The sequence below is a fragment of the Vulpes lagopus genome, chromosome X (assembly GCF_018345385.1).
Source record: "Vulpes lagopus strain Blue_001 chromosome X, ASM1834538v1, whole genome shotgun sequence".
In the NCBI taxonomy this organism is placed as follows: Eukaryota; Metazoa; Chordata; class Mammalia; order Carnivora; family Canidae; genus Vulpes; species Vulpes lagopus.
In genome coordinates, this window is record NC_054848.1 from 27,538,311 (window position 1) to 27,560,722 (window position 22,412).

Consider the following 22,412-nt stretch of genomic DNA (forward strand, 5'->3'; position numbering starts at 1 on the left):
AGCCTGCTTCTCCCTCGGCCTGTGTCTCTGCCTCTCTCTCTGTCTCTCATGAATGAAAAAAAAAAAAAAAACAGTGAATAAAATGGCAGATTTTTGTTTTGCAGTTTTGAAATGACTTTTTACAAGGCTTCTCCTGTATTCTAAATTGCTTTTGTTAAGCTCAAGAGTTTTCCTATTTCATTGGTCCGACAGATGAGGCTACCTTTATCTAAATACCTTTAATTTGAAGAGGTACTAATAACCTTGAGATAGAATAATGATATTTAAAACATTATATGACCTAATGACCATGAGTTTTAATAACTACCCCCACATTCTATTCTCCCTTAAATATTCACAATTATTTTATATATTTGTAATAAAAAGTATGGAGTTACAAAACAGGACTTTGGGTGGAGAGTAAAGTATAAAAATGAACTTTAAAAAAAGATTTTATTTATTTATCTGAGAGACAGAGCACGCGAGAGAGCATGAGCAGTGGGGGAGGGGCATAGACAGAGGGAGAAGGAAGCCCAGTGTGGGACTTGACAAGACCCCAGGATCCTTACCTGAGTTAAAGGCAGATGCTTAATCCACTGAGCCACCCAGGCACCCTAAAAATGACCATCTTGAGAGTTTAGCAGGCCTTTTATCAAAGGCAAAGTGTATATTTTACAAAGTAAACTTTTGTTTGCAAACAAAAGTTATAAGTATAGACACAGACATACACATGGCATAGATAGATGACAGATATTCAGGTAGTTAGATATTGAGATAGATCAATCAGCTAGCAGCAGTGTTTTGTGATTCAGGAAGCTAATATGCCATATGCCACTATGTGCTACACACTTTTACATTTAGCAGATGAAAGATAAATGCTTTTTTAACCTAATTTTATTGGGGGAATAAACTATTGAAATAATTAAATTATCCATGCTAATTATAAGCCAAATCAAATAAATGATAATAACACACACAATCTCTTCCTCTCCCTCGTTATGTCATGCTGTGCTAAAGAGTTTCTTGAGGCCATGCATCCATATATCCTTATATGAAGCCCTTCTTTTGCTTCATTTCCAGACTGCAGCTATTACTTCATGTTTCTGTCATTTATTCTTTTTCCTTTGCCTTTGGCCTCTACTGGGAGCAGAACAATAAGATAAATACATTTATTAGCATTATCTCTGTGATCAGAGTGAAATAAAAAAAGTCTTCAAAAAAGGACCTGAATAGTGCTCTCATAAAGAAATTTAAGCAAGCTTTGGACTTCATGAACTTCACCAAATTAATTTAGAGAATCCATAGGCCTTTTGTTCTATTCCTTTACTGATTCTTGGCTGGGTCCCAGGTAGTTCATAATGATGTCCATCTGACCTGGGAATGAATGAGGTGCTGTGTGTATATAGAAACCATTATGTTTAATGTTATTTTTCTAAAATAATATACTTTGCCAAGTTATAAATAACTGTGTAAAATATGATAGTCACTGAACAAAACCATTTTCTTTTACCAAAGATTATGCTCAATTCTTTCATAGGGTTTTGTGAGTTTAATGACACCTTGGGCTTAATGTGCTCCACTTTACAATCAAGGTAGTTTCTCCTGGAATAGCTTGTTCTCTGTCAATGTTCCAGAAAATAATTATCACTGTATTTTCCCAAGGCAAGAATTCCAATATAAAATGGAACTGTTGTGCCTAGCACATTTTCAAATTGTAACTCTAAGAAACCATACTATAGTCACATGATCACTTTTAAATTCGTCTTAGATCACATAATTTTAAAAGATAATTAACTGAGGCCTTAACATAACTACCATTTCTTAAAACTCTTCATAAAAGCAGCTACAAAATAGTGTTTTGTCAAATTAAAAACACCACGTTAATTTTTCACTCCTCAAAACTTTTGAGAATGCCGATTTAATCTACTTACTCTTTGTATCCAAATTGTTCAGAATATAAAAGTTAACTAAACTGGTAAATGTAAAGGCAATGTGTAAATCAGAAAGTATTTGTTATGGCAATTTCTTTGAAAATGAAGGCTATAAGAAAACATATATTCTGCATTTTAATGTAAATGCAGTACATTTTTCCAGTTTTTCCATTTTTCCACTTCATGTTCACAGTTTTCAATATTTATGATAAAGCACAGGAAAGGTAACAATTTTAGTTAAAGCAAGTAATTTATTTCATTTTTTGGATTCCAACTAGCACTGCTAAATGATGCTATTATGGAGTCCGTATCTTTGAAATGAACAAAAAAGGGGTTTAAATCTTGAGGATAAAAATATTTACAAATGAACAAATGCTGTCCTAGCACTTTTATGTAAGTGTACATATTGATAATATATCTGGCAGGTGTTCTAAAACCCTAATTCCATCCCTTTTACGTATTTGTTCTTGTGTGTGCTTCTCAGGTGACAAAAGAAATTTAGGAAACTTATTCAAGGGATGACGCCTGTTGAGCCAGTATTTATTGCCTGGAAGGCCACAAAAAATGAAAGGTAATCATGAGTTTTCGAGCCTTCCTTTCTTCATTCTCAAAATCCCAAGCAACCAACACAGGCCTTTGGCAGGGATGCTGCCTCTTCCTGTAAGTTTCTCCAAATGGATGGTTCCTAAACTTTGCTTTCATGAGTCAATAAAATACTACCCCAAATGTCAGAGGACCTCACAAAGTTCTCGTCTTTACTTTTTCTAGTAAAGGACACTGTAATGAGGTAATGATAAAAAAGGGAAAAATGTAAAGATGAAAAAAAGACTATTTTGATGCTCCCTCCTACCCACTAACAACTGCAGAAAGCCATACTTTTTGAAGAAAGGACAATTCTTGTGTAAATTAGGCTCTACGAAAAGCTCAACACATTTGCTCTTATTTTTTTTTCCCTTTCCTAAGGACCAGTGAAAACTTTCAGATGCTGGTACATTGGCACTGGGGCACCAATGTTGTAAGAATACAGAACAAATAACTGAACTGTAGGGAATTCCACAAGAAGATCCATTCTTTCATTTCATCAACACATTTTTACTGAACATCTAGGCAGTGATAGAATCTGTATACAGAAAAATACTAGTTAACAAGATAAACAAGGCCTCTGACCTTGTAGAGCCCGGAGTTCCAATGGTAGAAGACCAATTATAAACAAGTACACAGAGAAACATAATGTTTTCAGATCATGGTAAGAGCTATAAGGAAAATTATCTGGCCAATGTTATAGAGCATGATGAAGGAGGTGAAGGGAATGTTGTGAACTAGATGAGACAGGATGTTGAAAGATACATTTGCTCTACATCCTTGCAAGATGAGTGGACACTAGCAGGCAAAGATCCAGAACGTACCAAGAAAAGGAGACAACTGCAAAGACAACGAAGTGGAAGACATTTTTGCAAGTCTGAAGAAGAGGAAGCCATTGTGGCAATACGTTAAAGAGGCTGTTTGTCACTAAGGAAGCTAATATATGAAAGAGTCTAGTTCTCTCAAAATGATTTCCCATGTAGGAAACAGTCAAGTATATCTATCTGTGAGGTAAGAAACTAATGTTCACAATATTATTCTATTGTTTCACATATATATATATCTGTGGATCAGGTAAGTACCAATCACAGTACAGAATCTGAACTCTGTAGAGATCACAAAAGTAGTTATAAACATTATAGATTACTGTATTTGCTAAACAATACACTTATTTATATACTGCCACTCAAACATTCATTAGCTATGATGGAAAACTATTTGCATAGATCTCTCGGACATCCGCTCCAGTTGATTTATCTTGGAAATAAATACTTACACATTGCTATTTCATTAAACAGCTGAGACTGCATCTAAGTTATGAATTGATCTAGACATGTTACATCTGTACATATATGGACTCTTGGTTTTCATTTTATCCATATAACTTTTATCCATGGACTACTCAGCACTAAATGTATCTTTCCTATGCTTTAAATGTACTAAAGTAGCCTTTTAAATCTTTAAGAATCACTCATGATTATAGTATATGGTATTAAATCTGAGGATGCAATCCCCTTGGATTTTCAATCAGTTTTTTAGTAGATAACTATTACTTATTGAGTACTACACTCATAAGATTAAATAAATAAAAGGGTAAAATTATGGAATTCTTTAAAGAAAACTATGTTGCATAATGAAGTTTCTGTGAATAAATCCATTTGTATTATTTAAAATAAAACTACATTCCAAATACATTTTAAGATTTCAAAAGTCACTCACTCATGAAAGAGAGCAGAAGAAATATCAGATAACTTAGCAAGCTTGAAGACACTGTAACTGTTTATTTCATGAAAATCAAACGTAGGAAAGCTATACACTTGAATTAATTTTATTCATCTGTTCTAAGAATATGTTGCATACAATGAGAGTCTTAAGTAATCAGTGAAGAATCAGAATGATTCACAGATGGTGTAAGTGATTTAATTATTTTTAACCAGTTGTTTCAGGCATGCTCAGAAGGATATTGCCAACCCCACTGCAGAAGCCATCTGAGCTCCCTTCCAGCTGGTGTTCCATATTTTGAAAGCAAATTTAGATTGCAGAAAATTACACTTTTTATTGTTATGTTGCAAATGGAGGTCAAATTGCTGTGTATAAATTCTCGTACTTTTCCCCCCCTTCATTGTATGAGTTATATTTATCAAATATCACGTCTTTTGTATGATTGCCATGGAATCGCCAATGTTATTTTATGTTTTGTGTTGTCTGGCACATAGGAGGCACTAGATAAATGTTTATTAAATGAAAGAAATGTCAATTCAATGTATCCAAAATAAAACTTGGGTTTCTTTACAGACTCCCAGTAAGTGTATGGAATTCTGATTTCTCTGCATCTTTATAATTATTAGAAGGTTCTCATTAAAAGCAAATAAAAGAGAAAAGAAACCAATGTAACAAAACAATGCCCTTCCTCCAAAGAGACAGTATCAACAAATATCTTTGTTAGTTTAATAAGCAAAACTATACCCTGATGTTGGAACTCCTTGCCCTTAATTTTATGGGAGCTCAGGCAAGTTGCTTGACAAATTTTCATTTGTTGAGGTTGTTTTTAAGGATTAGAGATACTCTTTGTAAAACTTCAGTGCTGCATACCTCTAGTATGCAAGATACCTGTTATCTCTCAACAAAATAACTGATATTCAAAATTATTTTCTATTAGACCCAGAAAAGATAAATTTTGCTTAATGTTCTTATTCACAATGAGAAGTGGAAAACTGTTACAAAATAGTTCTAACAAAAGTAATCATTTTTCAAGTATTGTCAATCCAAGGAAGACAGTATCTATTTTAGTGAAAGAAGTTACTCTGAATCCAAAAATGAGTTATATTTATTCTAAATTTACTGACAAAATTACATAATAAAACTACACACATCAATAATGCATCAGATTCAATATTGTGTTTATACCTAATATTTATGAAAAATATATTAATATGCTAGCCATCAATATTTCCTGAAGATTGTGTTATATTTACTTTTGATAGCAAAATTTGATACAGTACATTACTATAGGAAAGGCAACTTTATTTATATATTTGACATGAGAATGACTGTAGTCATTCATTATAGCTTTAAATCAAAAGATGAACCTACCTACAAAATTATGTACCTAATATCACCATTATCTAACTATACAATAACTATGTATTAATGTAAGCAGGGAATCTTGCTTAACACATTTATATTAATATTTTTACTTTATTGTACTATTTAAACCCATTCAATTGAGGTAATATTTCTGAGTTACTATATTGTATGAAATTCATTTATCAAGTGATGAATTTATTTAAACTTATAAGAATATTAAATTGCAATTGACATCTTATCTTGCATACAGTAAGGGCTTTGGACTGGAAAGATTCAGAAAACCAAGGTCCTGTGTTAATATATTTGCTTATTTTCTTTATCCAATTCAAATAACGTTCTTAAACCCCAGTATCCAATTTGGATTATTTATTTTATTTCAATAGTTTATTTATTTATTTTTTTCTCTCTGGACTTCAGAAATTTTATAGTCTTTTTTATTGGCTTAATGGTTACTCTAAAACTATTAACATGCACAAAAATTTGGTCTCGTTCTGAGCAGAGTAATTTTATTCATCATTAATTCAACAAATGTATATATTTTTTAAAGATTTTTTATTTATTCATGAGAGAGACACAGAGAGAGAGAGAGAGGCAGAGACACAGGCAGCGGGAGAAGCAGGCCTCCTGCAGGAAGCCCGATGTGGGACTCCATCCCAGGTCTCCAGGATCACGCCCTGGGCTGAAGGCAGGGCTAAACTGCTGAACCACCCTGGTTGCCCAACAAATGCATATCGTGTACCTATTACTTGCTAATCATTGTTTCTGGTTCTGAGGACACAGCAGTGGGGGAAAAAAAGAGAAAATTCATGCATTTTTGGAGCTTTCACTCTCCAGAGAGAGATAGATAATAAGATGAAGAGCGGAAACACTTTTAACTTTCCTGGTGGTGCATTTTGTATAGAAAACGAAGTGGGGAAGTGGTCGAGCAAGTGTGTGTGTTTCGCTCAGAACACTTTCAAGTAAAGACTTGAAGGCAGACATGGAGGGGCCTGTGCAGATGTCTGGGGGAAGAGTGTTCTATGTGTAAGGAACACAATGTAGAGGGAGCATGCCAGACATGTTCCCGGAAGAGTGAAAAGGCCAATGTTGGTGGAGCACAGTGAACAAGACATAAAGTATTAAGAAATAAAGCCTGAGAGGGAATAAGGAGTCAGGCCATATATCCCTTGAAATTAATATACGGATTGTGGATTTCATTTGAAAATAGATGGGGCTCCACTGGAGCATTCCGGGCAGATAAATACAACCCTGATTTATATTTTCAAGTGATGTGTCTGTTCACTGTGTTGAGAATGAGTAAAGGAAAACAAAGGTAGATTTTGACCTGAAACTGAAATGGCAGTGTTGTCACTATGACAACACTATAGTTCAAGGGAGAAGAACAGTCTGGTTTATAAAAATGTAGAAGTCATGTAGTTGTATCTGACATTAAAATTACAAGACAAGATGAAAAGAACAAAGCAGGGAGTATAAATAGAAAAGGGAAAATGAGGGGCACCTGGGTGGCTCAGTCACTTGAGCGTCTGCCTTCAGTTGAGCGTCTGCCTTCAGCTTAGGTCATGATCTCAGGGTCGTGGGATCCAGTCCCACATCTGGCTCCCAGTGTGAAGGGGAGCCTTGCTTCTCCCTCTATTCCTCCTTCTGTCCTTCCACCCTGCTCATGCTCAGTCTCTCCCTCAAATAAATAAAGCCTTAAATAAAAATAAAAAGTCCAAGGACTGAGAACCTAGACATTATTTCAAGTGTAGAGGAGGAGGGAGCATCAACAGAGGCTGTCAAAGAGCATCCAGAGAAGTAGGTAGTAAACAAGGTGAAGAACTCCAAGCAATCTCCCTCTCTATTCTAACATCACTGACATGTAGGTGTTACCATTCTGTTTCTTTTTTAATAAATAAATTGGATACTTTTACATTTAGTAAATGTTTGTTTAGGTTTCTCCATTTGTTTAATATTTGCTCATCATTCTTCTTTGCATCTCAAATCTTTAATCTCGGGTCATTTGCATTCTGGTTAGAAACCCACCATGAGGAACAAATATGCCATGGAATGTTATGTAGGCTTTAAAAATGTTTACAGAACTTATCTTTACTAACAGAGATGACACAATGTTGAGTAAAAGTTCAGGATATAAAATTATTTTATTACAACATGAAGATGTATGGAAGGATAACTGAATAACTTTAACCATGGCCAATTCTAAAAAACAAAACAAAAACCCCAAAAACCCTGAGGACTGTGCGGTGAGGATCTCCTACTAGGAAACTCAATTTTTGTCTGGTAAGATTTTTATTTCAGTGTTATTTTTATTTTGTATTTAATTAATTTTTATTTATTCATGAGAGGCACAGAAAGAGAGGCAGAGACACAGGCAGAGGGAGAAGCAGGCTCCCTGCAGAGAGCTGGATGCAGGACTCGATCCCAGGACCCTGGGATCATGCCCTGAGCCAAAGACAGACAGACGCTCAACCACTGAGCCACCCAGGCGTCCCTCAGTGTTATTTTTTTTTAAAGTTTCTATAAATATGCAATTCTAGGTCTCATTAGTTTTGAAGACATTATCTTACCACCTTTTGGCTTTTATTGTTGCTTAAAAATTTGCTGTCATTTATTTATACATGTTAGTACATTTTAGGTAATCTGTTTTTTAAGATGTACTGAAAATTCTCTTTATTTTTGGAATTTTTCATATTCATTATGAAGATATATGGGTGCATTTGTTTTTTATTTTTTCCTGCCTGAGATTTGCTTGATTTCCAACGTGATTATTGGGACTTTCATTAATTTTGGATATTTCTAAGCAATTGTCACTTCAAGTATCGACTATCCATTCTCTCCTTGTATATTTGACCTTCTCCCTTTTTTATCCTTTTATTTTTCACATTTCTATGTTTTGACTTCATGCATTTTAAGTAATTTATTTTATCTATCTTCCATTTTTTTCTAATTCCTCATATCTCTTCTGATGCTTAACTTGTACACTAAATTATTTGTTACATTTCTAATTTCTGAAGTTCTACTCAATTCTGAAGTTCTATTCAATTCTTTTTAAAACATCGTGATCATTATTTTATTACCGTCCCTTGTCCCTAATTCCTGTTTTTGATGCAAACTATTACTATTTTGAAAATATTAAACATTTCTTTTGCATTCTGTATCTCATTAATTCATTATCTTCTGTCTTTGGGAGTTGTATTCTGCTGTTTGTTTCCTTGTGTGAACTGCCATTTAAATTCTAAACACATGCTTTTGGAACTTCATCTGTGGGAGTTATTTGAAGTTGAGGTTTAGGGGCACCTGGATGGTGCATTCAGTTAAGTGTCTGACTCTTGGCTTCAGCTCAGGTCATAATCTCAGGGTCCTGGGATCGAGCTATGCATCAGGCTCCACGTTGGGCATGTAGTCTCCTTGAGATTCTCTCTCCCTCTCACTCTGCCCCTCCATCTCCTGCTCTCTCACTCTCTCTCTCTCTTAAATAAATAAATAAATAAATAATAAATAATTAATTAATTAATTTAAAATAAATAATAAAGTTTAGGTTTAAGCAGTGTTACATAAGAAAGATTTGTTCTTGCTTTTGTTAGGTTTATTTGACACCAGCTGCTCAGAGCAACTTAAATTTTTGGTTTTTGGCTTTTTGTGACCCCTATCACTATGAGCTCTGGACATTGACCTTTGTGCATTCTGTCCTTCCAACCAGTGACCATAATAGAAATATTCTGGGACATCCTTCAACATTTTTGGTGGTTCATTATCTCTTTTAATTCTGTAAGAAATAAGTCACTAATTTTATCCTGAGACTCAAATATCTAGTCAAAGTTGCATGGATAATGAGAGATGCGGGATATAATCCTAGGTTTTCTTTCTCCAAGTATAAAAATTACAAAAAATATCAGTTCTTCTAATACAGGTAGAACCTATTTCATAAATGGTGGCCTTGTTTTGATTCTGCAATGACAATATGATAGAAATTTGGAGATATTTTTATTATTATCAGAACCTTCAATTAAATAAGTCACTTGTGGGATGCCTGTGGGACTCAGCGGTTGAGCATCTGCCTTTGGCTCAGGGCGTGATCCCAGAGTTCTGGGATCTAGTCCTTCATTGGGCTCCCCGCAGGGAGCCTGCTTCTCCTCCCTCTGCCTGTGTCTCTGCCTCTCTCTCTCTCTGTGTCTCTTGTGAATAATAAATAAACAAAATCTTTAAAAATACGAATAAGTCACTTGTGCTGACATACATCTGTGCCCTGTTCTTTTACAGGGTATTTATATATTCTCTGTGTTTTGACATACTCCTTTTAATTCATCTTGGTTGAGACACCAATGAATTCCGTTTGTGGGCTGATGTCTTTCTTAAGTTCTGAGAAATTTTTGGCTATTGTACCTTAAATATTGTGTCTCCTGTATTCTTTCTTCCTTTTTTGTAATTATATTAGTCATAACGCTTCTTATTCTGTTCTTTCGATCTTTCATATTTTCCATACTTTTTATTTTTATGTGGTATATTCTGATCATTTTACCATAATGAGTTTCTAATTTTCTCTTCACATTTGTTTAATCTGGTGTTTAACACATACACTTAGCTTTTTATTTCAATGATTGGTTTTTGGTTTCTGTAAACTTTATTTGATGTATTATCATCACAAGTATCTTTGTATTTTCCTGTGTACGGTGGCTTTATAAATTAATGCTTATTTTATTCCTTCCTTATTTTCAGCATATTTAATATATCCAGTGGTTTTCTATTATTTTAAATTCATGAAGTACTAATTCTCTTGATTGTGATGTTAGTTGACTCTAAGTCACTGCGGATTCATTTCTTTGTATGGGTTGTAATATTTTGTACTGAATAAATATTTAGTGTTTGTGTGAATGTGGAACTCTAGAAAGAATGATTTATTGTATGATTGTGGAAGAAGACTTCACAGATTTCACCAATCTGGGACCCATTTTATGTTAATTTCTCAGTTAAGGAATCTAGAGGCTTATGGTTAGTATATAAATTCAGACCTCCCACACTGAGTTTTAATTATCAAAGATCTTTCTTCTCCAGCCAGAATCCTTGGCAGACAGAATTGGGCTTATGTGTAGGATTTATCTATTTCCCATCTACATGGAGTAAAGACTTGAAGGTTCTATTGTTTAAAGTGGGTTTTTCCTTTACATCTCTGTACTAGATGTCATATAAGGGCCACATGTAAAAGGTCTTCAAAACTTTCTCTGAACTATGGGGCCCTCAATCCAGGTTCACTATCACATGAGATAATGTGCTCATTTATGGTAAAGAGAGGGAAGGAAGTTTCTGTTATATATTTTGAGCTCAGCTATGTCTTTAAAACTGTTTTAAAATTATATTTTATTCAGAATTTCCTTACATTTGAAAAAAAGGGATGAGGGAATCTGTGAGTCTGTCAGTTTCCTGGAAGGTGATTCTAGCTGAACATACTCTACCAGACAACCATTAACCTGATTCTATTACATAGCTAGAGACTGAAAAAATTTACTATAGAAATGGCAGTAACTATTATGATCATAATCTAGGAGACAAAGAATCTTGATTTATTTTATTTCATTCTTACCTCTTTTGATATGTTATAACAAAATCGAAGCCAAGAGAAGGAAAATTTTATAAGCAGCTACCTCCTGGTTCATTTCCCTTAGCAACCATTATTAGTTTCATACATTCACAACTCTGTTTACTAAAGAACATTCTGTCTCTAAAAAAATTATCCATGTTCCCAAATTCTCCAACAGTCTTGCATTGGCAGCTGACAATCTTTGTTATTATTTCAAGGCAAAGAAAGAAATCCACGTGGCAATTATGCAAAGAGGATGTTTCCCCATTAGTCTCAAAATTAATTCGTTATCATTATGTGATAGAAGAAAGTCTATCAAAAATGAGTAATGGAATATCAAATCTAGGTTCACACATTATTTTACATTAGGCAATGGCAGTCAGCTCTGTGGTTACTCCTCTTATAAAGCAACACTGTATTTTAAGAAAATCCAAAGTAACAAAAGCAGAATGGTACAGCGATGCTTTTCTCATTTTTTTTTTCCTGAAGAACACTAGTTCTTCATAACTACTTAAGCAGGAATCCTATCATAAAACTGAAGTGAAATTTCCCCTTTTGTACTACAACTATCCAGATGTGAAAATCTGCAGAATCTATTCCCCTTGTAGAAATTCATAATCACATTTGCATATCAAAAGCCCTGCAAAATTCTGTAGTAAGGAAACTTTGCTTAATTCAGTGTTTCTCAAACTTATTTGGACACTAGATATTTTTCTTTCTTTTGAATAACTCTCATAGTATTTCAGGAAGCATGGAGTTCAAGAGTGTTATCTTCCACTGCTTACATGTGCCCTTAGACATTATAATTAACCTCATTTAAATTTTATTTACCATAAAATGACAATGAAAATCATACTCAAGAGGGTTATTAGTGGAAACAATCTCGATATATGTGAAAGCTCTTTATAGAGATGTAAAGTTCTATTCAAATTCAAACAATTTTTAAAAGTTAGTAGAGGAATGCTCACACTATAAAAGTGTTTTCATCTTATAAAAATATTCACATAACGACTAATTTATAGGGGCACCTGAGTGGCTCAGTTGGTTAACCATCTACCTTCAGTTCAGGTCATGATCTCAGGGTCCTGGGATCCTGGAATCAAGCCCCTTGTTAGGCTCCCTGCTCAGCGGGGAGTCTGCTTCTCCCTCTTCCATTGCCCCTCCCTCTGCTTGTGCATCTGTGAGCTCTTTCTCAAATAAGTAAAATCTTGAAAAAAAGGACTAATTTATATAATACTTTTCTTTAGCATTTAAAGTGAATCTACTGACAAAACTAATTTTCTTTTTTTAAAAAAGTTTATTTATTTATTCATGAGAGACACACACACAGTGACAGAGAGAGAGGCAGAGACACAGGCAGAGAGAGAAGCAGGCTCCATTCAGGGAGCCCTATGCGGGACTTGATCCCCGGGACTCCAGGATCACGCCCTGGGCCAAAGGCAGGTGGCAAACCGCTAAGCCACCCAGGGATCCCCCAAAACTAATTTTCTATCAACTTTTCAAGAACTTGCATATTTTAGAAATATGTACTTCTAATGTTGTCAACATACTTTATTGTAATTTATTCCGATACACTAAAAGCCATCCTTTACAATACAGTATTGCAATCCTTCTCAAATTCACCCCATCACCTCAGTGTTAAATTTCAGGAACTTTGTCTTTTCTCAGTATAATGCTTCTGGAAGTAACTGTTACAAAATCTGCTGCTCCAGAGAGTCATCTTAAATTCCCAATTGAAATGCATACTTATAAGAAGTATAAAAAGTATTTTAACATAAAATAAACACTCTTAAGTATTACCTGTTCAGATTATACATCAAAGTTATACTAAATGTTTACTGTTGCTAAATGGAAGGATGGCTGATTTATAGCACCCACGTAAAAGTCTAGGTGAAAAATATTCCGTGAAGGAACAATACATACAATGGCCCTGAAATGGAAATGGTGTTGATGTGTTTAGGTACGGAGGAGGAATTTTTATGCCTGTATAACAGGAGAATGGCAAAAGGAGAGACAAAGTTGGAGCAATAGAATAGGCAGAAACCAAATCATGTAGAATCTCCTAGGAATTCACTGAAAGGGTAATGAGCATCAGTGGCTTGAGAGAATCTTATTTATGCTTTAGGAGCACTCTGGCTGCACCAGAAAGAATATAGTGTAGGTGGGGAAAGACTGGAAGCAAGGATTAGAGGCTGCTGAAGTAACCCAGATGAGAGATGATTATGCTGTAGACTAGGCTTTTCACAAGGCAGATACTGAGTGGTCTGATTAAAGCTGTATTTTGTTAGTAGAACCAATAGCATTTGAAATGAATTACATGGATAATACAAGAGAAAAGATCAATCATAGATGAGGTCTAGGTCTTTGATGTTAAGTGACAGGGTAATTTAGTAACACCCAGGGAACTTGGTAGGAGCCAAATTATGTAGAGAAGACAGTTAATTCTTGACTTGGGTATGTTATGTTTGACATATCTGTTAGGCATCCAAAAGAAGCTGAAGAAGTTGTTAGATATAAAATGTTGAATATCACCATTATTTACTTGGTCTTTGAGACTATAGGATATCCAGGGCAGGTGGGGTTGTATTTAGAAAAGGGACATTTCTCTTCCATCTTTTACTTTGATGTTTGCATTATTTTTGCTCCCATTCCTGGGACAGTTCCTGTATGTATACTTATTCCAAAAGTTTTTACTATACATTTTTCCTTCCTAGAAACATAATAATTAGCAATAATTCACACTGAACATATTGGGCACAAACCTTCTATTTGTTGTGACCCTTTACAATGAGCTTTTGATTTATTGTATTCTCCTGTACGTTGAGACAAATCACTTCTAAATTCTCATAGCCTTCTGTTTTCCTTTTCAGCACTTGCTATATATAATTTTAGTGGCTGAGTAAAAGATTTTAAAAAAATCCCTCTATATATAGAATTCTAGATAGCTTTATATAGCTTGCTCCTTCTTTCTGGATTCATTTTCCTTTTTTTACACTAGCATATTGTTTAGTAATTTAGCAAGAACATATAGGTAATAAATTCTCATAGTTTTTATTTATCTGAAAATACTTGTACCTGAAAATATTTTTTAAAGATTTTATTTATTTATTCATGACACACACACACACACACACACACACACAGAGAGAGAGAGAGAGAGAGAGAGAGAGAAAGAAAGAGAGAAGCAGAGACATAGGCAGAAGGAGAAGCAGGCTCCATGCAGGGAACCCGATGTGGGCCTTGATCCCGGGTCTCCAGGATCATGCCCTGGGCTGAAGGTAGTGCTAAACCACTGAGCCACCCGGGCTGCCCAAAAAATATTTTGTCTTTACTCTTGAATCACAGTTTACAGGACATTTGAAAATTTGCCTCACATACTAAAGATGTTATTCCATTGTCTTCTAATATCTATTTTTGATGAAAAGTCTACTGTCAATTTTGCCACCCTGTAGGCAATCTCAGTAGCTATTATGATACCTTCCTGATCACTGATGTTCTGATTTTCACTCAAATCTAGCTAGGTGTAACTTGTTTTTATTTGTTCCAGTCTAGTTGAGCTTTATTCAACTTGAGGACTCATGTAAATTGAGCTTTATTCAACTTGAGGACTCGTGTAAACTGAGACTTATTCAATTTTGTTAAATGTCAGTCATTTATATAAAATATTGTCTCTCCCCCAGGCTCTCCACTTTTTCAATCTGGAACTCTTTTCATGTATATATATGAGCTTTTTATTCCATTATCTACATATTCCAGTATTTTCAGCAAAGCAAAATTATCCTCAATATCCTTCAATTAAAATATTCAGTTTTCTTCTATGATGAATCCACTATTTAAAAAGCTGTTTGAGTTATTATTTTAATGATCACATTTTAATCTCTAAACTTCTTATTTTTTCAAACTTTACTGTTCACTATTCAAAAAGGCCTATTTTTATTGTAGGAATTCCATTATATCCTCTTTAAAAATTTTTGAACATTAAAAAAACTCCAATTACGTAAAAAAAAATTTAAACACTTATTTTAATGTCCTTTCCTGATTGTTCTCTTATCTCTAATTTCCTCAGATGTGCATTCTCCTTTTATTTTTTGGCATCTGTTAACATCATCCATTAAAAGAATTTTTTCATATCCATTGTAATTTTAGTCTGTGAGCTTATTTTGCTTAGGAGTTCCACATGAGCCCTAGATTGTGGGGGTACTTTCTTTGTGTAATTTTTGGCTGCATTTTCTTGGGTTCTGGGAGATTAACTTTCAAATGCTACAATTATGCTTAATAAAAATTACACGTAATTTTCTATTAAGAAATTTTCAAAGCCTTTGGGTTTTCTTATCTCTTTCTCTACTTTTCTGTAGGAGATAAGAACTTAGAGAACTATTGACATGTTTATAGGGAATTATGTCTACTTTGGTAGCATCACCAGCTTTGCACAAAATTTTCTGCAAGTACCTTGTGACTCCAGATACAACTACCTGTTCAAGGATGATGGAATCTAATTTGTAATCTATCTGTTGATAAATACATTTATCTGTTGTGAATAACATTATCAATCTATGGTATATGCTGAGTCTGATCATCTTAACAGCCTATAAAGACATAAAATTTTTTAAAAATGTCTCTTTTCCAGTGTTATATACAGAAAGAAGAAGGAAAAAACTGAATTCACTGAGTCTCTATAATACAGCAGGTGTTTTACAAATACTACCATATTTCATTATCACCAATGTCCATATTCTCATTGTACAGATAAGGGAAATCAGGCCAAAAGATATTTATTTATTCATGAGCAGACCTAGGAACCAGGATTGTCATTCTAGGCTGTTCATCCCAGGGAGCACCCTTTGTATGAGACCTCACAGGTGTTATAAAACAACCTACAGAAAAATTCTTTATGTTCAGTCTACAATCATTGTTTGGTCTCCACTGATCAGCCAGGTCTGCAAGCCAATAGGAAGTATAATTAAAAATGTCCTCTATTCCTAACTATAACAGGGGCTCCAAACTGTTGAATACTTAGAGAAAAATTGACCTGCTTCCTACCAATCTGTTTTCCCTTCTTTGTGGACTCTAGGATTGTCCTGAGGACCATCATTTGGAGATACTCTCTACTCTGCTTTGGTCTGCACTCCTGTCTGGTCCAGGACTGCCTCATGGCTCAAAGTTCCAGAACTTGTCAGAGCTTTATGATTGCCATGTATAGCTCTGACATGGCCATAATCCCTGACATACACAATTTTTATACTGTTTAGTCCATTTTTAAGCCTTTCTCTCTGAAATGAGGAAAATTAATGTCTAATTTTAAACACAACTCTCAAATGTTAAGCACTTAACAGTACTTTCTGAAATCCTGAACGCTTACTCCTAAGATGTGTAAAAGTAACTGAAAATCAGTAAGTCCAAATGAAGTCTAGAATTTACATCTAGAGAGAATAGAAAGGGAAAACTGGGAGAATGAAAGATAAGAGAAAGAGAGAGGGGTAACAGGGGGAGGTAAAGAATACTGCAGTTATGACCACCTGTGCTGCATCAGCCTTACCATTCCAGACTTTTGGTTAAGCTGTTCACTTGTGGCTTCATTGTACGATAATTGGGAAAGATGACTTTAATCAGGTTGGTAGATATGTGAAATCAGTTTTTCAATATATATTAGTAATCAGTGGAATAAAAATATACATCTTGGATCGATCTATCATCTATCTATCTATCTATCTATCTATCTATCTATCTATCTATCTATCATCTATCTATATTCTTTTAGACCTGATTAAAATTCAAAGCCAAATATAATTGTAATATTGATTGTTCTTCATACATATTGTTATTCCTTCTGTTATCGCAGAAACCCAGAGTTCACATGAAAAAGATACTTCCAGGGTGCCTGTGTGGCCGAGTTAGTTAAGCGTCTAACTTTGGCTCAAGTCATGATCTCAGGGTCCTGGGATGGAGCCCCCATCAGGCTCCGTGCTCAGCAGGGAGTCTGCTTTTCCCTCTTTGTCTCCCTCTGCTCATCACTTTACTTGTTCTCACACACTCCCCCTCTCTCTCTCTTTCTCAAATAAATAAATAAAATTAAAAAAAATACATGTTCCCCACTCCAGGTACCTTCTCAACTCTTGTTCTCTCAGACAGAAAATCAAGAAGTAACAGTTTATGCAGAAAATACATCTTAGCATTTTACAATGACTTTTAAATTTTTATGCTGGTTTACATGTCCTTGCTTTATTTTACCAATCATCATTATGTTTTACAAATATGTGTTGAGAGCCCCTTATGTGTAAGGATGTAACGACATTTTAAGTGGATGCTTTGTGGAGATTTTTGATCCTGTGTCCATTTAACTATAAAATTTAATAACTTACCTTGACCAGCTTGTAAAGAAATCTAATCCTGCATCTAGGATGTGTCAAGATATGGGGAAAATTGGAGTGGAGAAATTAGTTAGTAGTCATATAAATCAAAGCAAGGGACTTCTCCCTGAATGATCTATTAAATTCAGTGAAAATATTTTACTTGAATTTTCTTTATGGTTGCCTTAATCTTTCAATTTATTTTGTATCCACAGACACAGGCTTTCTGTTAGTGTAGGCTTCAGTGATTTATGACATATTATGTTCATAACATCTAATAGGAAGGATAATAGGCTGAAATGTGCAATCAGCTGGAATTGGACTTCAAATGTAATATAGTCTCAATATATTATATTACTTTTTCCAACTTCTCAGAATATTCACCTGCTATTAAATCTTAGGGCCCTGGATTTCATCAAAAACAGTGTATTCATGGATTTTTCTAATGTTTTGTAAAAAGAAGAAACAATAATATGTGGCATATTTTCCCTTGTTTAATAAGCAGCATAGCACAATTAATATGCTAATAAAATCTTTGCTAAGGCATATTTTTAAAATACCACATATTAAATGGAATCAACAATATCACATAAGAAATTCCCCCAAAATGTCTCATCTGAAAGTTGAAACAAATGAAATTGTCATTTACATAGGTCAAAAACTATTGAATATCTCTGTTGGTTTCATATGATTCAACTTAACATAATAAGAAATCCATATTTCCCAGACTTTAACATGCTTTTTTGTGAGAAGCACTATTTTTACATAATTACATAGAAGTAACCATTCCTCTTCACTTTATGATATTTTAGAATAGGAACAAAAAATGTATTTGTTAGAAAAATCCTATGGTTCATACCCTAGTACAAATAAACAGCTAAAAAGACCAAACTTAAGATTATGAATTGCCTTTTTAAGGAGAAAATCACCAAATTTCCATTCAGTTGTTTGAAAGAAGAACAGTTGTTCCTTTTCCCTTTGGCTTGTAATATTTCAGTGGTCACAATGTTTGATATTTTTCAATCTGCTCTCACTTGTAAACCATCTTACTAGGCATCCAGTTCTAAAAGCCTTTTAACCCATTATGTAGCTAAGCCAGATACGAGGACTAAACTACTATTAAGTCAATGAGATAAGGTCCTTACGCAATTTGATATAGGAAGATGTCTCACAAAAGATTTATTATTTACCATGTATACATTAAGAAAGTAAAATTAGCATGGGATGGTCTCAGGAAAGCAATACATATTTTTGGATTAGACACTGAAGTAATGTAAATGTATGATCAATTGACAAATTCACATTGCCAATGTTATGAAAAAAATGATGTGGCAAAAGAAATTAAGATGCAGTTTTAATTTCTGATAAAGGGGCTGTTCCTTATGTGCTTAATTTATTGTGTTTTTAATCTGAAAAATTAGCCACTAGTGTTGCAGAAGCCCAAAGTGAGGGGAAACTGCTCACTTTCAGAATACATACTAGAAGTCTGAAATTGTACCCAGTTGGTTTTGTTTTTTCCGTTTGTTAGTAGGCCTCTGTTATTAGGGTAGTAGTTGCAAACACATAACGTGGGTTTGCCAGTAACAACTCACAATTTGTGCAAAGTTGAGTCTTCGAAACTGAGCAAATTTGCTCTCAATTTCCCGCCAGCGCTTGCTGAGCTGGATCTGAGTTGGCTCCACTGCCATTGCGGCCCCATCCTCAGACAAGCCCTCAGCTTGCCTACGCACTGCATTCAGCTCCTCTTTCTTCTTCTGCAATTCACGATCAATTTCCTATTGAGCAAAATCAATACAGGGCCCAGGGCAGTTAGCTAACCACATCAACCAACCTGCAAGCAGCACATACTTCTCTCAGAAATTTCAAAGGCTGTTGTCATTTTATTGTCATGTTCCATAATTAACAAATATGGAAGCCATCACTGTCATCTTCACCCAAGAATCCAAATGTTATTTCAGTTATCCTGTGAATGCTCAGTTTGAGATATTCTAGTTAAGAAAATATTTAAATTCATCTAACATTTTTCTTTCTTCTCAATTCCTTTGGTGTTTTGGGGGCTGACCCAAATTGGAGTGACTACTCATTATTTATTAGGGACCATCCACATAGAATATAATTTAGAGGGTAAGTGGTTATTTATTTTCTTGTTAAAGTTTCGAGGAACTCAACAGAGAATGAAGCAAAATAAAAAGTGTAAAATAATAACAGAAAAACACATCTTCGGACAATATGCAAATCAATCTATAGAGATTTGACACTGATGTGTGAAGATGCTCTGATGAAATGAATGTGCTAACATGAGAAAGAAGTCGTCCACAGACCGATAAGTCATTTGTTCATCTGGAACAAAGATACACAAAGTCAATTACAATTTTACCAGAAAACATACGACATTTCTTAATTCATTTTACATTGTCTAGAAATAAAACATTTTATTCATTCCACATTGTCAATTAAAAAACACTTAATACAATACATTTACCATAACAAAACACAATACAAGGAAATGCAGCAAATCAGAGAACGCTAAAAGAGGAAACAATAACATCAACCATTTTAAATACGATCCACACATGTTAAGGTAAAGAAATTAAACTGTAGCAATAAAATGTAGTATTGACATTCTAAAACAACATTACCTTTATTTTCCTTTCATCTCTGGGTTCAGGTAGGCTGGCTAATTTTTTTTCAATGTCATCCAAGCATTTCAGGAGATCATCAGCCTGCCTCTTGTACTGATACCACTGGTGAGAAATTTCTAGAGCCTTTTTTCTTCTTTGAGACCTCAAATCCTGTTCATGGTGCAGATATTATTAAAATATCAATATATATGTATAGTATACTTCTGGCTGTAGTTATTTACAAATAATGAATCCCTCATCTCCTTGTACAGCTTCACTTAAATTCACATTCTTAAATGCTAAGTATACAAATAGATGACGAAATTAGGTATTTATGTGGCAGGATCTATTGACACAAAGCTAAGAAAACTAGACAACCCACTTAAAGTATATCTCCTCCTGGCATGTTCAAATTTGTTTAGAAATCTTGTCATATTTAATTGACTAAATGAGTCAACTAAATTATCGTGTAGTATCTGTGAAATACTTTAGTATATGAATACAAATGACAGCTAGATACTTGCACAAATTTAATGAGTTTGTACTTGACTTTTATAATAGATACAAATTCTAAAAATTTGTATCTTCAGCCCTGGGTTTATCAACAAAATTCTAAGTTTACATAGCCAAGAAACTACATTCATGCTTTTAGCAGTCCCTGTAAACATGTTTCATAGGTGTGAATATTTTGTGATTAGAAATATAAAACCATCTTAGTTATCATATAAATTGTTTTGAGCTATACATGTGGAAGTATGAAAGATATCTATCTGTGACTGTACAGGAAAATGACAACTATTATAAAAATGCTCTTTCTTTTGAGGCTTCCATGGTCAGCTTTCTCTTATTATATCAAATCGTGTTCCAAATGCAAATGATGAATTAGTTTAAAAGGAAAAGGGAAAGTGCATGGTTTCCAATCAACGAGATGAGATAAATAAGGGCAACTGCTTAATAAATCAACAAAGGGGGGAAATTAATCATCTTGCTCCTTACAAGCACACCCAATGTCTTCCCCGATCAATAGAATTTGTTGTAATGCCATTTTATGATAACACAAGGGAATGTAAGAGCTCAGAATACAGCTTTCATTTCTTCAGAACAGTAGTAATTAGGGTTTCATGTACAGATTTAACTGGAGCAAAAGAAAATAATGAATATCAAAGAACTGCTGAAATATTCATTGTTTTGGAAAGTTCTGACCTTCTTTGAAATATTTCATAAGGACTAGAACTGGAGACACTTGGCAGGTTAATATAGTTACTGAATATGGTGGTGTAGATTATTTTGGCAAGTGGAGTAGATTTTCATAATCGCTTTTAACATTTATTTGCAAGAATGATATAAATTTCATTCCCCATTTTGTTCAAAATTGAGGATGTAAAATTTACTGCAGTTTACATTTTTAGTTGAATTTCTAAACCTCCTGTGGAGGTAATAAATGCCTGGGATGAGCCAGATGGAATGCTGCTTTTTTCAAAGGTACCAAGATAAAGCCACGTGAATGAGCGCTGAGCCATGTCTTATTCGTGACACAACTCACATCTCTGCCAAGAGAAAGGGCTTGTGGTCATAAAATCTGAAACTCCTTTCATTTCCTAAGCACAAGGTGATGCATAATATGTGAAGATATTTAGAGACATTATATAGATTTCTTTAGAGATATGCCAGATAACCATTAAACACTGCTGTTCAGTAGGACACATATCATCATATGACCACTGTAGACACTTCGGAAAGCCTGGTCACAGTGGGAAGTGTGTGAATTACACAGCTTTCTGATTTTCTGAGCACATTATGGCTTGCTCTTGCACTCCCTCAAGGAAGAGGCCTTTTCTATTTACTATATTTATCAGCAGTTACCTCCAGAACACCTGCTGGCCAATTAGACTTTCCTTGTGGATTCCTTGCAGGCACAATATTGTGTAATTACATTCTCAGCAGTGTTTATTTGGTTGTCTGACTATATGGGGAAAGGTTTTATACTCTTATTTGCATACAGAAAGCAGACTTCATCCACCTACTAGGTGGATCTACCCACATAGCTACACAGCTCTCCAAGAGTGATTTACAATGAAAAGCTTGGCAATTAACAGTATTAGAAAATCAGCCATGCATGCCAATAGGGAATATTGGAAAGCACAATAAAAATAACAAAAGGTTATTTCACAAAACTCTTTACATGTTCAGTGTCATGTCAAGAACATCCTAAATATTATTACAGAAAAATCAACACTATTCTGTTCTTCCTGCACATAACCAGATGAGTCACATGGGTGCTTGAGTCTATACA

The 22,412-nt window shown here is 34.4% G+C and overlaps 1 protein-coding gene across 8 annotated transcripts in view; it reads right to left on the bottom strand.

Annotated features, from left to right (window-relative positions):
* Positions 1-22,412, bottom strand: part of DMD (dystrophin) — a 2,057,113-nt gene that overhangs the window by 1,179,993 nt on the left and 854,708 nt on the right. For all 8 annotated transcript variants that reach the window (XM_041741334.1, XM_041741335.1, XM_041741332.1 and 5 more), the window contains 2 exons: positions 20,138-20,290; positions 19,091-19,273 (listed from right to left, as the gene is read on the bottom strand). In XM_041741334.1, coding sequence (XP_041597268.1) covers positions 19,091-19,273; positions 20,138-20,290 — 336 coding nt within the window. The remainder of the gene's footprint in view (positions 1-19,090; positions 19,274-20,137; positions 20,291-22,412) is intronic.